The 15,383-nt window shown below is 36.8% G+C and overlaps 1 protein-coding gene and 1 pseudogene across 2 annotated transcripts; one reads left to right on the plus strand and one right to left on the minus strand.

Moving 5' to 3' along the window:
• Positions 1-463: 463 nt before the first annotated feature.
• On the plus strand, positions 464-5,279 carry LOC107824821 (proteasome subunit beta type-1-like; annotated as a pseudogene).
• Positions 1,600-13,223, minus strand: LOC142164659 (putative phytol kinase 3, chloroplastic). Of its 2 annotated transcripts, XM_075222899.1 has the most exons (4): positions 12,858-13,221; positions 5,521-5,588; positions 5,300-5,431; positions 1,600-2,626 (listed from the first exon to the last, which is right to left on the minus strand). In XM_075222899.1, exons 1-4 carry the CDS (start codon positions 13,143-13,145, stop codon positions 2,617-2,619), a joined length of 498 nt encoding a protein of 165 aa, XP_075079000.1. In that variant the 5' UTR covers positions 13,146-13,221; the 3' UTR covers positions 1,600-2,616. The 2 variants fall into 2 exon arrangements, with proteins under 2 accessions (XP_075079000.1, XP_075078998.1); XM_075222897.1 differs by lacking the exon at positions 1,600-2,626 and having other exon boundaries at positions 5,121-5,431; positions 12,858-13,223.
• Between the last annotated feature and the right edge of the window lie 2,160 nt (positions 13,224-15,383).

Here is a 15,383-nt window from a genome sequence, read left to right on the forward strand (position 1 = left end):
CATTTGTGCATATACCCGAGTAGAGTCCACATTTTGCGGCCCTTTTTAGACTACAACAACAACAACAACCCAGTATAATCCCACTTAGTGGGGTCTGGGGAGGGTAGTGTGTACGCAGACCTTACCTCTACCCTGAGGTAGAGAGGCTGTTTCCAAATAGACCCCCGACATCCTTCCCTCCAAGAACTTTCCACCTTGCTCTTGGGAGACTCGAACTCACAACCTCTTGGTTGGAAGTGGAGGTTGCTTACCATCAGAGCAACCCCTCTTGTCAAAGTGTGGAAAACGTAGGTGTTTTTTAAATAGAAAAAAAAAAACATTTGCCTATATTCTCACGAAGATATTGGACCAAAAAAGATTAGTCAAGTCATACGAGGTTAACATTCTATTTTCTAGTAGTTTCATGGATGAAAAATGCGGTTAATTTCATGAATGATTATTATAATAGCAAAATCAAGAAATCAGCCCATTAACTACACTCATTGAGTTGTCTTGTTGAAGGAGGCATCCTCATCAATTTTCTCCTCTTTCTTCAATTTTAATTTCAATCTTCTGCAACCCTAGTGTTTTACTCTCTCTCTCTCGCTATGACGAAGCAGCAAGCTAACTGGTCTCCTTATGACAACAATGGAGGGTACTTCATTATATATTATTATTATTATTATTATTATTATTATTATTATTATTATTATTGTTTTTGCGTCCTTTTACTTATTATGTCGATGTTGATCTCGATGCTAATATATCTGATCCATACGCTGTTGCAGAACGCGTGTTGCGGTTGCAGGTGGAGATTACTGTGTAATTGCTGCTGACACTAGGATGTCCTCTGGCTACAACATCCTAACTCGCGATTACTCCAAAATCATTAAATTGTATGTTCCGTTTTCCTCTAGTTTACTTTGTAATTGTTCTGGAGTAGGACAATCATATACTTATTAACACAAATTTTAAGCAGAATTTTATTTAAAAACTTATGAGGATGTAATGAACTGAAATGAACTAGAATTAAATGAAAGTTCCCACAAGGACTCCCCAACTCAGAAGAATTCATATACTCCCTTTATTTCAATTTGTTTGAACCTTTTCGGAGTATGAGGGTCAAATTTTCCGTGTGAATTTGGTCTTAGATTCTTTAACTTTTTAAAAATAAATTTTATTTACATATTTAGAACCTACATAAAAAAATATATTATAAGTCACAGTAGTTAACACTTAACAATTCAAAATAAATTAAAAATTATTTGCAAAAATGTGGTCAAAGAAAACTTTGTTCGACTCCTAAAATTACTATAGGTTTATTCTTTTTGAAACGGAGTGAGTATGTCACAACTCAGATAGTTGTGTGAAGCATATAGATTTACCGCAATTGTCTGAAATTACGCTGAACCAAACCAAATGTTCCAACCATTGAAATTCTTGAACGCAAGCTCTTCTGTACTACAAACATCCAACATAATGATGTCGCTAATGTTAGTTCTAAGAAGTAGGGCTCATTGGGCCATGTGGAGATCAGTGGTCTTGACAGTAGATATCTCTTCAGACATCACAAAGGTATTTGATTTCTTCCGCACATTTTCGCAATCAGCAGTTTGGTAGTTTGCTGTCAGAAACTTTAGGAGTCTTTAAATGCTTCAGAAAGGTTACACCACTAATTGGAAGGCTCAAGCTGATTGGTATTCGGGAAACAGACTGGTGTGTCACAGAGGATACAACCACAATCCAGTAACCTATTTTTGTAAGTAATGGTCCTTCTGCTCTTACTTGGCGGACCTTTTTTTCATTGGAAAACGGCGTGCTTGTTTTATAAGTAGCGTATGATAACATACATAAAAGGAAATATGAATCACAAATGGAGAATCCATCACATCACAGGACTTTCATAGGAGCTTCTTGATTGACAAATATCAAAAGGAATCTCTGTCCATGGCTCACAAACACGACCTGAGCAATAACTTGATTAGGATAATGGATGATGATATGCACCTCTAGAAGTATCGGAAAAGTTTTTTTGCCATGTCCTCCTGGCATCATATTTCAGCCTACACTTCTCTGCTCCCAAATTTAAAAAGTTCATTACTAATGCTAATCACGTTCTCCAGAATATTTTAATGATACCCACTACTGAAATTTTCAACCTGTTGAGCCCTATTATTGCTTCATTGCTTAAAATTTCTTCAGTTCTACGTATCTCGGGAAAACCACTTTTTGAAATCAAACTTAGACTCTTTGTTGGAGCAATGAAAAAGGTTGAAGAATCAGCCGAAGAATAAGACAATGGAGTGATTACGCAAATGATACATATTCCTTGTCTTGATTTCCAAATCTGGCTGCAATCTCTTGGGGTGGTGTTACCCTAATGATGTATATTCCTTGTATTGATTTCCAAATCTGGCTGCAATATCTTACCTTGACCCATCCCTTCGCTGTCTCCTCCAGCGTTTCTGGACCCATTTATCTTGGTTAATTTAGATTTTGAAGCTCCTCTCCATCTATTGTTGCTATCTCGAGTAACGTCGATTCTTCACTAACATCTGGGCATTCACTGTGAAGTATAATTGCTGGGGAATTTACTTCACTGTAAAGATTTATTCCAAGCTTTTCATGGGAGTTTCTTCAGCCATGACTGTCAAAAAAAAGAAAGAATCAAATGGGAAATTTATTAACTTGACAATTTTATTGCGCTAAAGTTTGGGGGGGGGGGGTACTTTATTTGATTTTTTAACTAGCTATTGACCTTGTAGATGACAAAGGAAGTCAAAACGTTTCTACCTAAAAGAGCTGATTCTCATCCCCTAACTTGTTTTTTTAACTAGCTATTGCCCTTGTAGTTGACAAAGGAAGTAACTCTATTTAATGAGTGCCAAGATTTTACGAGTCTAAGTCCATGTCCTTGGTAAAGTATTTAGCTATTGTATAGGGTGCATTCCTAAATATTTGCCCTTGTCTATGTTAGAGTCTTGATTTCTTGAGTCCATGCTCGAAAAAGGGCATCCAGGATTCTAAACTGGTCGGTTCGAGTACCGGTGCTCCCACTATTATGATTTTTGACAATAGGTGTGAACTTAGAAAGCATATATGTCTTTCAAAATCTATGAATTACTAGAGGCAGGGCAACGCATCCACTACCAGGAAGGTTGAATCATCATCAATTGGTTGCAGTAAATAGGATTAACAATTGGATTTCATTGCTTAAACTTACACGAATAGTTGAAGTGGATAAGCACACATGTTTGAAGCCAAAAAAATTTCTTTTGGAAAATATTAATGGTGTGTTTGGTATGACGGACATCATTCCACGGAAAGTGTTCTCTTTGAAAATATTTTCTTTTGGTTGTTTTGTTGGTGGTTGGTGACTGAAAAGTATTTTTCAGAAAATATATATTAAAGTTTGATGATAATATCATCAAATTGGAGAGTGTTTTGATGAGACTTTTGAGTACTAAATATTAATAATAATATTGTCTAAGTGTAGTTGAAGCAAGTAATATGAAGTTAAAAGTTAAGATAGTCGTAACTCGTAAGGAAAATGACTTCTGCCCATAAGCGAGGAAAGTCATTTTCCTCTTTTTGATAGAAAATGTTTTCCATGGTAAATTTCTTCTGTCTTTCCAAACTCCAGAAAATGACATCCTAAAAACATTTTCCGTGAAGTCATTTTCTCTCATACCAAACCTAAACGAAGCATCCTTCTTCTATTAATGATTTTATTAAATATGCAGCGGACAAGTGTGTGCTGGCGTCTTCAGGATTTCAAGCTGATGTGAGAGCTTTGCAAAAGGTTTTGGCAGCAAGGCATCTGGTAAAATGCCCGAATCTGTTGATACTTTGATATGCAGCATGCTAGGGCTCAATTTCACTGATTTTCCGTCTGCTTGGCTCTTATGCAATATGTGGAGTATTAAGCCATTGGAGAACCAAAGCCCCAAGTGTTGTATTATGCTCTTTAGTTATTCTTTTGATTGTCGATGTTGCTTTATGTTCTGCGAACACAGAAACAGCAGACACTTGTCTAATAAGATTTGAAGTTGTTGATTTTAGTTTCTGACCTGTAGTGTGAAGTTTGCATTAGTTACCCATGTTACTAGGATTAGCTATGAACTTAAGCAATGGAAATGTGAATGGAACCTGGTTGTGCGAAACAGAAGATTGGAATTTGAGCTTTTGGTTTGTGTTGTTTTTAATCGAAGTCTACTTTCCTAAAATGGAAAACTCTGCTGTATTTAATTTTTTGTCATGAAGCTCTAAGGTATATTGTATAACACAAAAAAAGCTATGATGCACCTTCTTTCATTCATCCTGATAACTCTTGCTTGATTGTCCTTATTGATAAAGATGTTCTCTGACTTTCTTTTTAACCATCATAGTAATCTTTGCCTCTCATTTTAGTAGCTCAACTCTATATGATAAATATTTTTCGACTCTTCTTTTTATGATTGTGCCTATTAGATGCTGGTCATTCAATTTGTAAAGCAGTATCATGTGCTTTCTAGCTTTCTCTATCTGTTTAGACGTTGGAACTTAACTCCTAATATGATATTGGAAGTGATATTCTACTTTTTATACTTTGAAAATAGATATATCAGCATCAGCACAATAAGCAGATGAGCTGCCCAGCCATAGCTACTTTCGAACACCCTATACTACAAACGTTTCTTTCCATACTATGCATTCAATGTTCTAGGTGGCCTTGACAATGAAGGTAATAGATTATGGCTGGAATGCTGTGTGAAGTTTTAATTTTTGTATTCATGGCTGTAAAGAGGCTTCTACTTATTTTATTCTTAAAATTCTCGTAGGGAAGGGCTGTGTTTTTACATATGATGCTGTTGGATCCTATGAGAGGGTTGGGTATAGTTCTCAAAGTTCAGGTTCAACTTTGATCATGCCTTTCCTCGACAACCAATTAAAGTCTCCTAGCCCTCTCTTGCTGCCCGCCAAGGTTCGGTTTGATACTTTAATTTTATGGAATTTTCTTTCAAATTGAGGAAGTTTCTAGTCTTGTCAACTTCACCTATTTTCACAGATGTTGGCAGCATCATATTACTCATAGATTGCAGCTTAATGAAATTAAAGAATACCAGGTTGCCATTAGAGAAATGAAGTGGAGGAAAAAACAATTGAGGAATGAAGAGATGGATGACCCTAAATAAATTTGGATAGCAACCTCATCCTTAACTGAATCAGTTTTTGGCTGTGTGACAGCTTGTTATTGTTAGTAATAGCTAAGTTTTGTAACAAGAGATGGTTTAATGAAGCTGTTTGGTAGAAGCTGTAAATATTCTTCAAATTACTAAACCTGTGGTCTCCAAATCGGCTCATAGACTTGACAGTCGCATCATCCTTCCATAATCCTAGTCCCAAAAGAAGCATTTTTATTATGTTGAGGCCAGGAATAAGAGATGCTAGAATTGCTCCCTGGCGATCAGAGCTGGAAAAACAAACAATGCCAAATCACGAAAAAAATTAGGCACTAAATGAATGAAAGGCAGGCTTCATGCATAGGTTGAAAAAAGGTACCTGAACATTGGCCAGCAGAGCATGAAGACCAGCCCGATGCTGATATGGACAAGCTTTCTATTTGTTTTCTGTAATATAAAAATTGAAGAATTAAGAAAATACAGTACAAAGGCCTTACTGAACTTCATTAAACTGAACAGGTAGTTACTATTTCCATAAGATGAAGGAATCCAACTATAAGCATAAGTTGGGTCTTGAAAAACAAAAGGACAAACTAATCCCAAATCTGGAACTCTTAACATAATTAGAATCTTGAAATGAGAAAGTAGGAAACATGACAGAAGAAGGGGAAATTATATTCAACTAAGTAAATACACATTGTATGCTTCTCTTCCATTCAAGGGATACAGACGAACCAGTTATATTGGTAAATAGAAGAAAACGAGACAGCAGAGTGCAATAAATCTATTTGAGATCAAGTATTGTCCGATTGTATTGGTTAAAGCCGGATAATATTTTAAAGAATCATTAACAAAGACAACATAGACTTTGTAACACTGCAAAACCAATATAGTTTTTGGGATAACATCATAAATATTTTAATAAGATCCTCATCACAGTATTGTTTCATCTTATAATCATTACAGAGATTACGGCTAACTACCAGAAGCATACAACTTTGGAATAATTTCTGATGAGTAGACTTGCCCTAGGGCTTAGTTCAAGTAGCAAAGGTTGAGGCACTTGTTACTTAGGTCAAAGGTTTGAGCCTTGCGCGATGCGAACTACGCCTGACGTCTGAGTGGAGATGGGTATAGGAGCAGGCCCATTATCCCGAGTTTTGAAGACTGAGGTTGGTCCTAAGGGCTGGCTCCAGACGGATTTTCAGGTCATCAAAAAGAAATAAATCTGATGACTAGTGGAAAGGTACATAAACTTGGTCGACGCCGGATAATCAAGACATCTGTACGGCAGTAAATGCACACAAGACTAGCAGTAGTAGCCAATATAAGCCCCTGCCAATTTCGTTCTGATATCAGGTACTTAACGTACACCATTTATGAACATAGTGCATATTTTGCAACATTAGATTCAGAAAGACAAAGCTGTTTCATTTCTATATTTAGCACAAGAGAATTAGCTTTGACATTTAGGATCCATCAGAAGCTTAACTGAATGCAATGAAATCCAGGGCACTTTGACAAACAAACAACTCCTCGCACCCAATAGTAGTATTCTAAACTTTCTCTGAGTTAGTAGAGTCACAATTTATCAAAGATGGCCATTCAAGTGATGAAGTGAGTTCTATCAATGATACCCCTGATAAAATTTTCACCAAGTCGAATACCATTATAATGCTGAAACACGTCAATGGCACAAAATCAACAAATCGATAGCACCAATTAGCGCTTCAGTAATTTAACTTGCTGTTCTAAAGCTAAAGGGGAAAAGATGAATTTACTTAAATAACCAGAGAGCTAACATGAACTCACAGGAAACCCTCTAACTTTGCACCAACAAGCTAAGACCATAATTTTTATAAGGAGCATTGTAAAGACAAGCAGATTCACTCAACTATTTTTCTTTTAGATATACTTGCCTCCCGCATAAAGCTCAATAAGACTTACCTCTTGGGTACCGTCACGTCAGTATTTACATTTGGCGAATAGAGAATTCACAGAGTGGATAACTCTGGCATCTTGATATGGTGTCCATCTCATTCAAATGATTTGGTAGCCAATTTTGTTGACTTGGTTTGGTTTGGTAGCCAACCTTGTTGAATTTGTATAATTTGGTAGCCAATTTTATTGACTTGGTTTGGTTTGGTAGCCAACCTTGTTGAAATTGTGAAAAGGGTGTGTAAATTGTCAAATATTATAGGCTTTAGAGAGTGAGGTTTAAGCTATAAAAGGAGAGCTTTAACTCTCATTTCTACACACCAACAAAGAGAGAAAAGAGAGAGCAAGGTATTCCATAAACTATAAGAAAATAGTTTGTCAAGAAAAATAGAGTGTGAGAGATATTGTAGTGAGGTGGAAAAAGCAAAAGAGTGTTTATTTCTTTTGAGGGTGTAGTGGTCTTAGGAGTATTTTTTACTCGTTACTACACAGTGTAAAATTCCTCGCTATAGTGATATCAGTTGCTCTTTTTTGCCGTGGTTTTTTCCCTTATTCAGAAGGGTTTCCACGTAAAATCTTGGTGTCATTATTGCTGCATTTCTATTCTATCTGATTTAACCATAACTTAGTGTTCTGCGTTTATCACTAATACCGTGAATACTATTTTTACGGGGTTTATTCCTAACAAGTGGTATCAGAGCCAAGGTTCTGTTTGAGTATGCTCTGTGGTTGCAGCACAGTCTGAACTTCCACATCAGAAAAGAATTACTTTGGTCTCCTAATAAATAATATTTGTATTTGTGATAAACGATGGAAGCCAACACTAGTAGAATGGTTATATTGAATGACACAAATTATGCCATTTGGAAGGGCAAAATGGAAGATTTGCTCTATGTCAAGAGTTTTTATCAACCTGTCTTCGCCACTGTAAAGCCTGATAATAAATCAGATGAAGAGTGGAATCTGTTACACAGGCAGGTTTGCGGCTTTATTAGACAGTGAGTTGACGATAATGTTTTGAACCATATTTCTGGGGAGACACATGCTCGGACCCTATGGGAGCACCTTGAAAGTTTGTGTGCTCGGAAAACTGGAAACAACAAGATGTTTTTGATAAAGCAGATGTTGGGTTTAAAATACCACGATGGTCCCGCGATGACAGATCATCTGAATAATTTTCAGGGATCATGAACCAGTTATCTGCTATGGGCATTAAATTTGATGAAGAAATTCAAGGCTTGTTTCTACTTGGTTCCCTACCAGATTCTTGGGAAATTCTTAGAACTTCATTATCAAATTCTGCTCCGAATGGTGTGATCTCTATGGATTTTGCTAAGAGCAGCCTTCTAAATGAAGAGATGAGAAGAAAATCTCAGGGTTCCTCCTCATCAGATGTCTTAGTGACTGACTCTAGGGGGAGAAGCAAGAATCGGGGTTCTCAAAATAGAGAACATAATAGAAGCAAATCCAGAAGCAGACTTAAAGATATTGAGTGCTATCATTGCGGGAAGAAAGGGCACACAAAGAAGTTCTGCCGGATTTTGAAAAAGGAGAATAGAGACAAGGAAGAACAGAAAGAAGATGGCAATCGTGTAGCCACCGTCACTACAGAAGATCTTGTTACAGTCCTTGATGCAGATCTGATAAATATTGCTTGTGATGAGTCAAGCTGGGTTGTGGACAGTGGTGCCGCATCTCATGTGACATCAAGGAAGGAATTTTTCTCATCATATACTCAGGGTGACTTTGGAACTCTGAGTATGGGTAATGAGACTGTATCTAGGGTGGCTGGTGTTGGAACGATTTGTTTGGAAACTAGTATTGGAACTAAACTAGTTTTAAACAATGTAAAGCATGCACCTGATGTTCGTTTGCACTTGATCTCTGTTGGTGTTTTGGATGATGAGGGATATGTCAGTACCAATGGTGCTGGAAAGTGGAAGCTCACTAAGGGCTCCATGATTGTGGCTCGTGGGGAAAAGCGTCGTGGTCTATACTGGACTACGGCCTCTACCTATGTTGATATGGTGAATGCCGTTAAGAGCCATAACTCTTCAACGTTATGGCATAAGAGGCTTAGCCACATTAGCGAGAAAGGACTAAATGTTCTGGCCAAGAAGAAATTGTTGTCAAATTTTGAAAGTGCAAAATTAGAAAAATGTGAGCACTGCTTGGCTGGAAAACAAAAAAGAGTTTCTTTCCAGTCTCATCCTCCTTCAAGAAAGACAGAGTTGCTTGAGTTGGTGCATTCAGATTTATGTGGTCCAATGAAGACAAGAACTTTAGGTGGTGCACTTTATTTTGCTACCTTTATTGATGATTGTTCAAGGAAACTTTGTGTCTACATCTTGAAGACTAAAGACCAAGTGTTAGGTGTCTTTAAGCAGTTTCAGGCTTCAGTTGAAAGAGAAACTGGAAAGAAGCTGAAGTGTATTCGTACTGATAACGGTGGTGAATATTGTGGACCGTTTGACGAATACTGCAAACAACAGGGTATCAGACACCAGAAGACTCCTCCTAAGACTCCTCAGCTTAATGGTTTAGCAGAAAGGATGAACAGGACATTGATGGAAAGAGTCAGATGTTTGCTTTCTGAAGCAAAGTTGCCGAATTCCTTTTGGGGTGAGGCTTTGTTGACCGCCGCACATGTTATTAATCTATCCCCTGCGGTTGCTTTGCAAAGTGATGTTCCAAACAAAGTTTGGTATGGCAAGGATGTCTCCTATGACCACTTGAAAGTGTTTGGTTGCAAAGCTTTTGTACATGTGCCTAAAGATGAGAGGTCAAAATTAACTGCCAAGACAAGGCAGTGCATCTTCATTGGTTATGGCCTTGATGAGTTTGGTTACAGACTATATGATCCAATTGAGAAGAAGGTTGTGAGAAGCCGTGATGTTATCTTCGTGGAGGATCAAACCATTGAAGATATTAACAAAGCGGAGAAGTTAAAATCTTCAAGTTCTGAAGGTTTAGTTAATCTTGATCAAGTTCCTCATACAAATGGGGATGACACTGGTGGGCTCAATGATGATGGTGATGCCCAGAACCATATTTCCAAATCAACTTATTGATGGTGATGGGGATAACAATGCTAATATTGATGAGGTAGATGCTCCTACTCACGAAGCTTGGATGAGTTAGATATTCCACTCAGGAGGTCTTCTAGACCTCGTACTCCTTCCTCCCGTTATTCACCCAATGAATATGTATTACTCACTGATGGGGGAGAACCAGAATGTTATGCGGAGGCTATAGAAGATGAGCACAAGGATCAATGGATTGAAGCCATGCAAGATGTATGAAATCTCTGCATGAGAACCATACTTATGAGTTGGTGAAATTGCCTAAGGGCATGAGAGCTTTGAAGAACAAATGGGTATTCAAAGTTAAAGGTGAAGAACATAGTTTGAAGCCCAGATACAAAGCTAGATTGGTTGTCAAGGGATCTGGTCAAAGGAAAGGTATTGACTTTGACGAAATATTTTCTCCTGTCGTGAAAATGTCCTCCATTCGGACAGTTCTTGGTTTGACTGATAGTCTTGATTTGGAGATTGAGCAAATGGATGTGAAGACTGCTTTTCTTCACGGTGACTTAGAAGAGGAGATTTATATGGAACAACCAAAAGGCTTCAAGGCAAAAGGTAAAGAAAATCTTGTATGCAAACTTAAGAAGAGTCTATATGGATTGAAGCAAGCTCCCAGACAGTGGTACAAGAAGTTTGAGTCTGTTATGGGGGAGCAAGGCTACAAGAAGACTTCTTCAGATCACTGTGTGTTTGTACAAAGATTTTCTGATGACGATTTTATCATCCTCTTGCTATATGTGGATGATATGTTGATTGTGGGCAGGAATTCTTCTAAGATTGACGAGTTGAAGAAACAGTTGAATAAGTCTTTTGCAATGAAAGACTTGGGTCATGCTAAGCAGATTTTGGGCATGAGAATTACTCGTTCGAGAAACGAAAGGAAGCTTTACTTGTCACAGGAGAAGTACATAGAACGTGTACTGGAGCGCTTCAATATGAAAAGTGCTAAGTTGGTTCGCACACCTCTTCCTGGTCATCTGAAGTTGAGCAAGAAGACGTGTCCAACAACAATGGAGGAAAAAGAGAGAATGGCCAAGATTCCTTATTCCTCTGCCGTTGGAAGTTTGATGTATGCAATGGTATGCACTCGACCAGATATTGCTCATGCAGTCGGTGTTGTTAGCAGATTTCTCGAAAATCCAGGAAAAGAGCATTGGGAAGCTATAAAGTGGATACTCAGGTATCTAAGAGGAAGCTCACGTGAATGCTTATGTTTTGGAGGATCAAATCCAATTTTGAAGGGCTATACAGATTCTGATATGGCAGGTGACCTTGATAACAGAAAATCCACTACTGGATATTTGTTTACTTTTTCAAGGGGAGCTATATCATGGCAGTCGAAGTTGCAGAAGTGTGTCGCACTATCTACAACTGAAGCGGAGTATATTGCGGTTACTGAAGCTGGCAAAGAGATGATATGGCTCAAGAGATTTCTTCAAGAACTTGGATTGCGACAGATGGAGTATGTTGTCTATTGCGACAGTCAGAGTGCAATAGACTTGAGCAAAAACTCCATGTACCATGCGAGAACAAAACATATTGACGTCAGATATCATTGGATTCGTTAGCAAGTGGAGAACGAATCACTTCAAGTCAAAAAGATTCACACGAGTGAAAATCCTGCAGATATGTTGTCCAAGGTGGTACCAAGAGACAAGTTCGAGCTATGCAAAGAACTTGTCGGCATGCACTCAAACTAGAAGATAATGCTACCTCCTCTAGATGAATGAGACTGGAGGGGGAGATTGATATGGTGTCCATCTCATTCAAATGATTTGGTAGCCAATTTTGTTGACTTGGTTTGGTTTGGTAGCCAACCTTGTTGAATTTGTATAATTTGGTAGCCAATTTTATTGACTTGGTTTGGTTTGGTAGCCAACCTTGTTGAAATTGTGAAAAGGGTGTGTAAATTGTCAAATATTATAGGCTTTAGAGAGTGAGGTTTAAGCTATAAAAGGAGAGCTTTAACTCTCATTTCTACACACCAACAAAGAGAGAAAAGAGAGAGCAAGGTATTCCATAAACTATAAGAAAATAGTTTGTCAAGAAAAATAGAGTGTGAGAGATATTGTAGTGAGGTGGAAAAAGCAAAAGAGTGTTTATTTCTTTTGAGGGTGTAGTGGTCTTAGGAGTATTTTTACTCGTTACTACACAGTGTAAAATTCCTCGCTATAGTGATATCAGTTGCTCTTTTTTGCCGTGGTTTTTTCCCTTATTCAGAAGGGTTTCCACGTAAAATCTTGGTGTCATTATTGCTGCATTTCTATTCTATCTGATTTAACCATAACTTAGTGTTCTGCGTTTATCACTAATACCGTGAATACTATTTTTACGGGGTTTATTCCCAACACATCTAACATATGAGAAAGAAATCAAAGAAAATAAGCCGCCTTTGCTGCTTCCTACAGTATTCATAAGTTGCAGTTTCGAAATTGAAGAATTCAACCACAACCCAGGAGAAATTCATGTGCATTTAGGCCATATCAAAATTTACAACTAAACATTATCAAAGTTTTAAACAGTCAATAAAGATTACTCTTCTCAGGCTAAGAATTAAAACAACCTTACTCGGTTTGACTCTAAATCAGAATTAATCCGATTAGAAAAAGCTGAGTTAGATTGGGGTAACTTTTCGAACTGATATTCAGTGAGAATAATCCCAACCTTAAAAGTGAAAAAGTAAAGGACCCACCTGATCAAAGACTCCTCTCTTTGCTGTTTCTTCCCATAATCGAAGCATGGAAAGGGCAATACCGCCGGACAATGCAGTGGCAATTAAATCCCCCATGACTGGATTTTCCAAAAACATAGCTTTAGGCCTCACCTCGCTGTGTAATCTTCTGGTTTTAAGCTTATGGATTCCGGAGTTGAAGCGATTGAGCGCTTTCTTGTTGGACAAGAGAGAAGAGGGAAGACTTGAATATAAGTGTAGATTTGAGTTTGACTTTAATCCTGGAAAGACACCAGCAGGGATAGCCATTCTAACCACATGTTATCTTTGGTTGGCGCACTTTAGTTATTTCAATGCGCGACTCCTTTCGGCAATAGGCATTAATTGGCTCTCTCTTCTCGCCTAACTTGTCTCCCTCCCTTTCAATTTGGAGTAATTAGTTTGATTTTACATAAAGTTTAATAAATTAGTTTGACTTGGCACAAAGTTTAAAGAAAAGTGAAAAGATTTTTGAAACATAGCTATCTATCTATATTATTTATTTATCTATATCTATATTTATCTATCTATATTATTATAAAAACACGAATAATTTATACTAAGTATTAAACGGCAAAAATATTTCTAAAATATTAATCGACTTTGACGACCTTTAATATTTATATAATTTAAGAATATAATTGTAAATCACGGCTAGATTTCTTTTCCATTTAAACTACACGTACTCAGAGCCGACAAAATCTCTTTTGGGTCAAATCACCTCACCGTCTAATTCTTCTCCGTAGCTTACTATATTATACCACAAATATGTTTAAATTTCTTCCTTTTTGTAGATTACAAATAATTATTCTTATGATATTCTATAAACTAAAGACGACAAATCATTGTACCTGTGGAACGGCTTGTTTTCATAATGGAACATTAGAGCCTTACAATCAACTATAATCAACAGTTCTCTTAATTTCTTACATTGCACTATTTTTCAGGTAATATCTATTGTAATTAGCACTTAGCAGAACAACCTTTTTAGGAATTACTATTAGTTATTCTGTAATTAGAAAATAGTTTTGGTACTTTCACTTTATTTTCAGGCTTGGTTCTTTGGAGCGCATGAATATTGTCATAATGAAATGGGGAATATCACTAATAATATTTGCGAAGAGAATTTTATCCAGAGAATTCAATATGCAGGACAAATATTTATATATGACGGATTGATGCGAAGAAGTGCCGGAGGTTCTATTGTCTAAACATATGATTAATGTTGAGTATTCACAAATGTTTTACGTGAGTAAACTCTATTTCACAGCCTTATTCCTTCATGTGGTTAATTATGTCACTATGTTTGCAACAAAGGATGAAATTGTATTACTTGAAAGCTCAGAAGATAAAATATTTCTTTAATAAAACACTTTAATATTGGACATAAATGCAATATTTAAACTAACTCACAATAACTAGGATGTTCAATCCATCTAAAAAATTGCAGGCAAATACATTTTTTTTTACTAGATGAGAAGATAAAACACTCATAATTTTTCTTTTGATAAAGAGGAGATACATAGTTAATAGGATGTATACTAGATGAGGAGACGAATATGATTTTTTTCACCTGGAATATGATCCTTGATTATGTATTATTAATATAGCATATCAATTAATTAAAGTAATAAAAATTTGTCAAACTTCCCAAGATTATTATTAGTTCTTTATTATCTTTTTAAAGGTTGGCGTACTGTGGGCATATAAATTTTGTTGAAATTAAATTCATTAAATAATTTGGACTATATTTTAAATTCAAGATATATTGGTCCAAATAAATATTATGGGCTAATATAATTGAATTGATTATTTAAGTCCAATAAATATTGACTGGGCTAGCCCATTTAATTGGGCTACAAATGATGAGCCCATCTCATTAGGCCCAAGAAGTCATCTTCCTAGAGGTCCAATGCCACGCATCAAATGACGTGGCACGCCAAGTCAAACGAAAGAGCCAATATGATCGTGCCATGTGTCAAAATGACAAGGCATGCCCAGTCATACTAAAAGACCAATAAAATCACGTCATGTGTGCAAGTGACATGTTCTGGCCAATCAAATGCGGTCATGTCACATTTCAATTTGATTGGTCGGAAAGAGTTTGTTCTTATCACAACTCCTCCTTTCCACAACTATAAATAGGGGTCTTCATAACTCAGAAAAGACATCAGAAGTTATAACAAGAAGCAAGAAAGAGCTTGTGGATCAAACGTTGCAAATTCCTCCACAAGTTTCAGGCTTCAAGTTCAACGAAGAACAAATCAAGGTCAAGTTCAAGTAATCAAGCTCAAGCTTAAGAACAAGATCATCGTTCGAGGCAACAAATATATATTCAAGATTAAGCTCAAAGGCCCTTGAATTTATTTACTATTGAAAGGAAGAATCAGAGGATTCATAGAGATTGTAACACTCAAATATTCGAAATAAAATACTACGATTGTTGCGATATTTTTCGGTCTTGATTTTATTTTCTCGACGCAAATTTATTGTCTACAAATTCTGGCA

Source organism: Nicotiana tabacum, chromosome 10 (genome assembly GCF_000715075.1).
Source record: "Nicotiana tabacum cultivar K326 chromosome 10, ASM71507v2, whole genome shotgun sequence".
Lineage (NCBI taxonomy): Eukaryota > Viridiplantae > Streptophyta > Magnoliopsida > Solanales > Solanaceae > Nicotiana > Nicotiana tabacum.

Bases quoted from the DNA above. Each gene is read 5' to 3' on its own strand.
- LOC142164659 (XM_075222897.1), bottom strand. From the start codon at position 13,145: ATGGCTATCCCTGCTGGTGTCTTTCCAGGATTAAAGTCAAACTCAAAT. The intron at 5,589-12,857 runs GTGGGTCCTTTA...TTTATATTACAG, and splicing joins AGAGAGGAGTCTTTGATCAG to AAAACAAATAGAAAGCTTGT. The intron at 5,432-5,520 runs GTACCTTTTTTC...TTGTTTTTCCAG, and splicing joins CTCTGCTGGCCAATGTTCAG to CTCTGATCGCCAGGGAGCAA.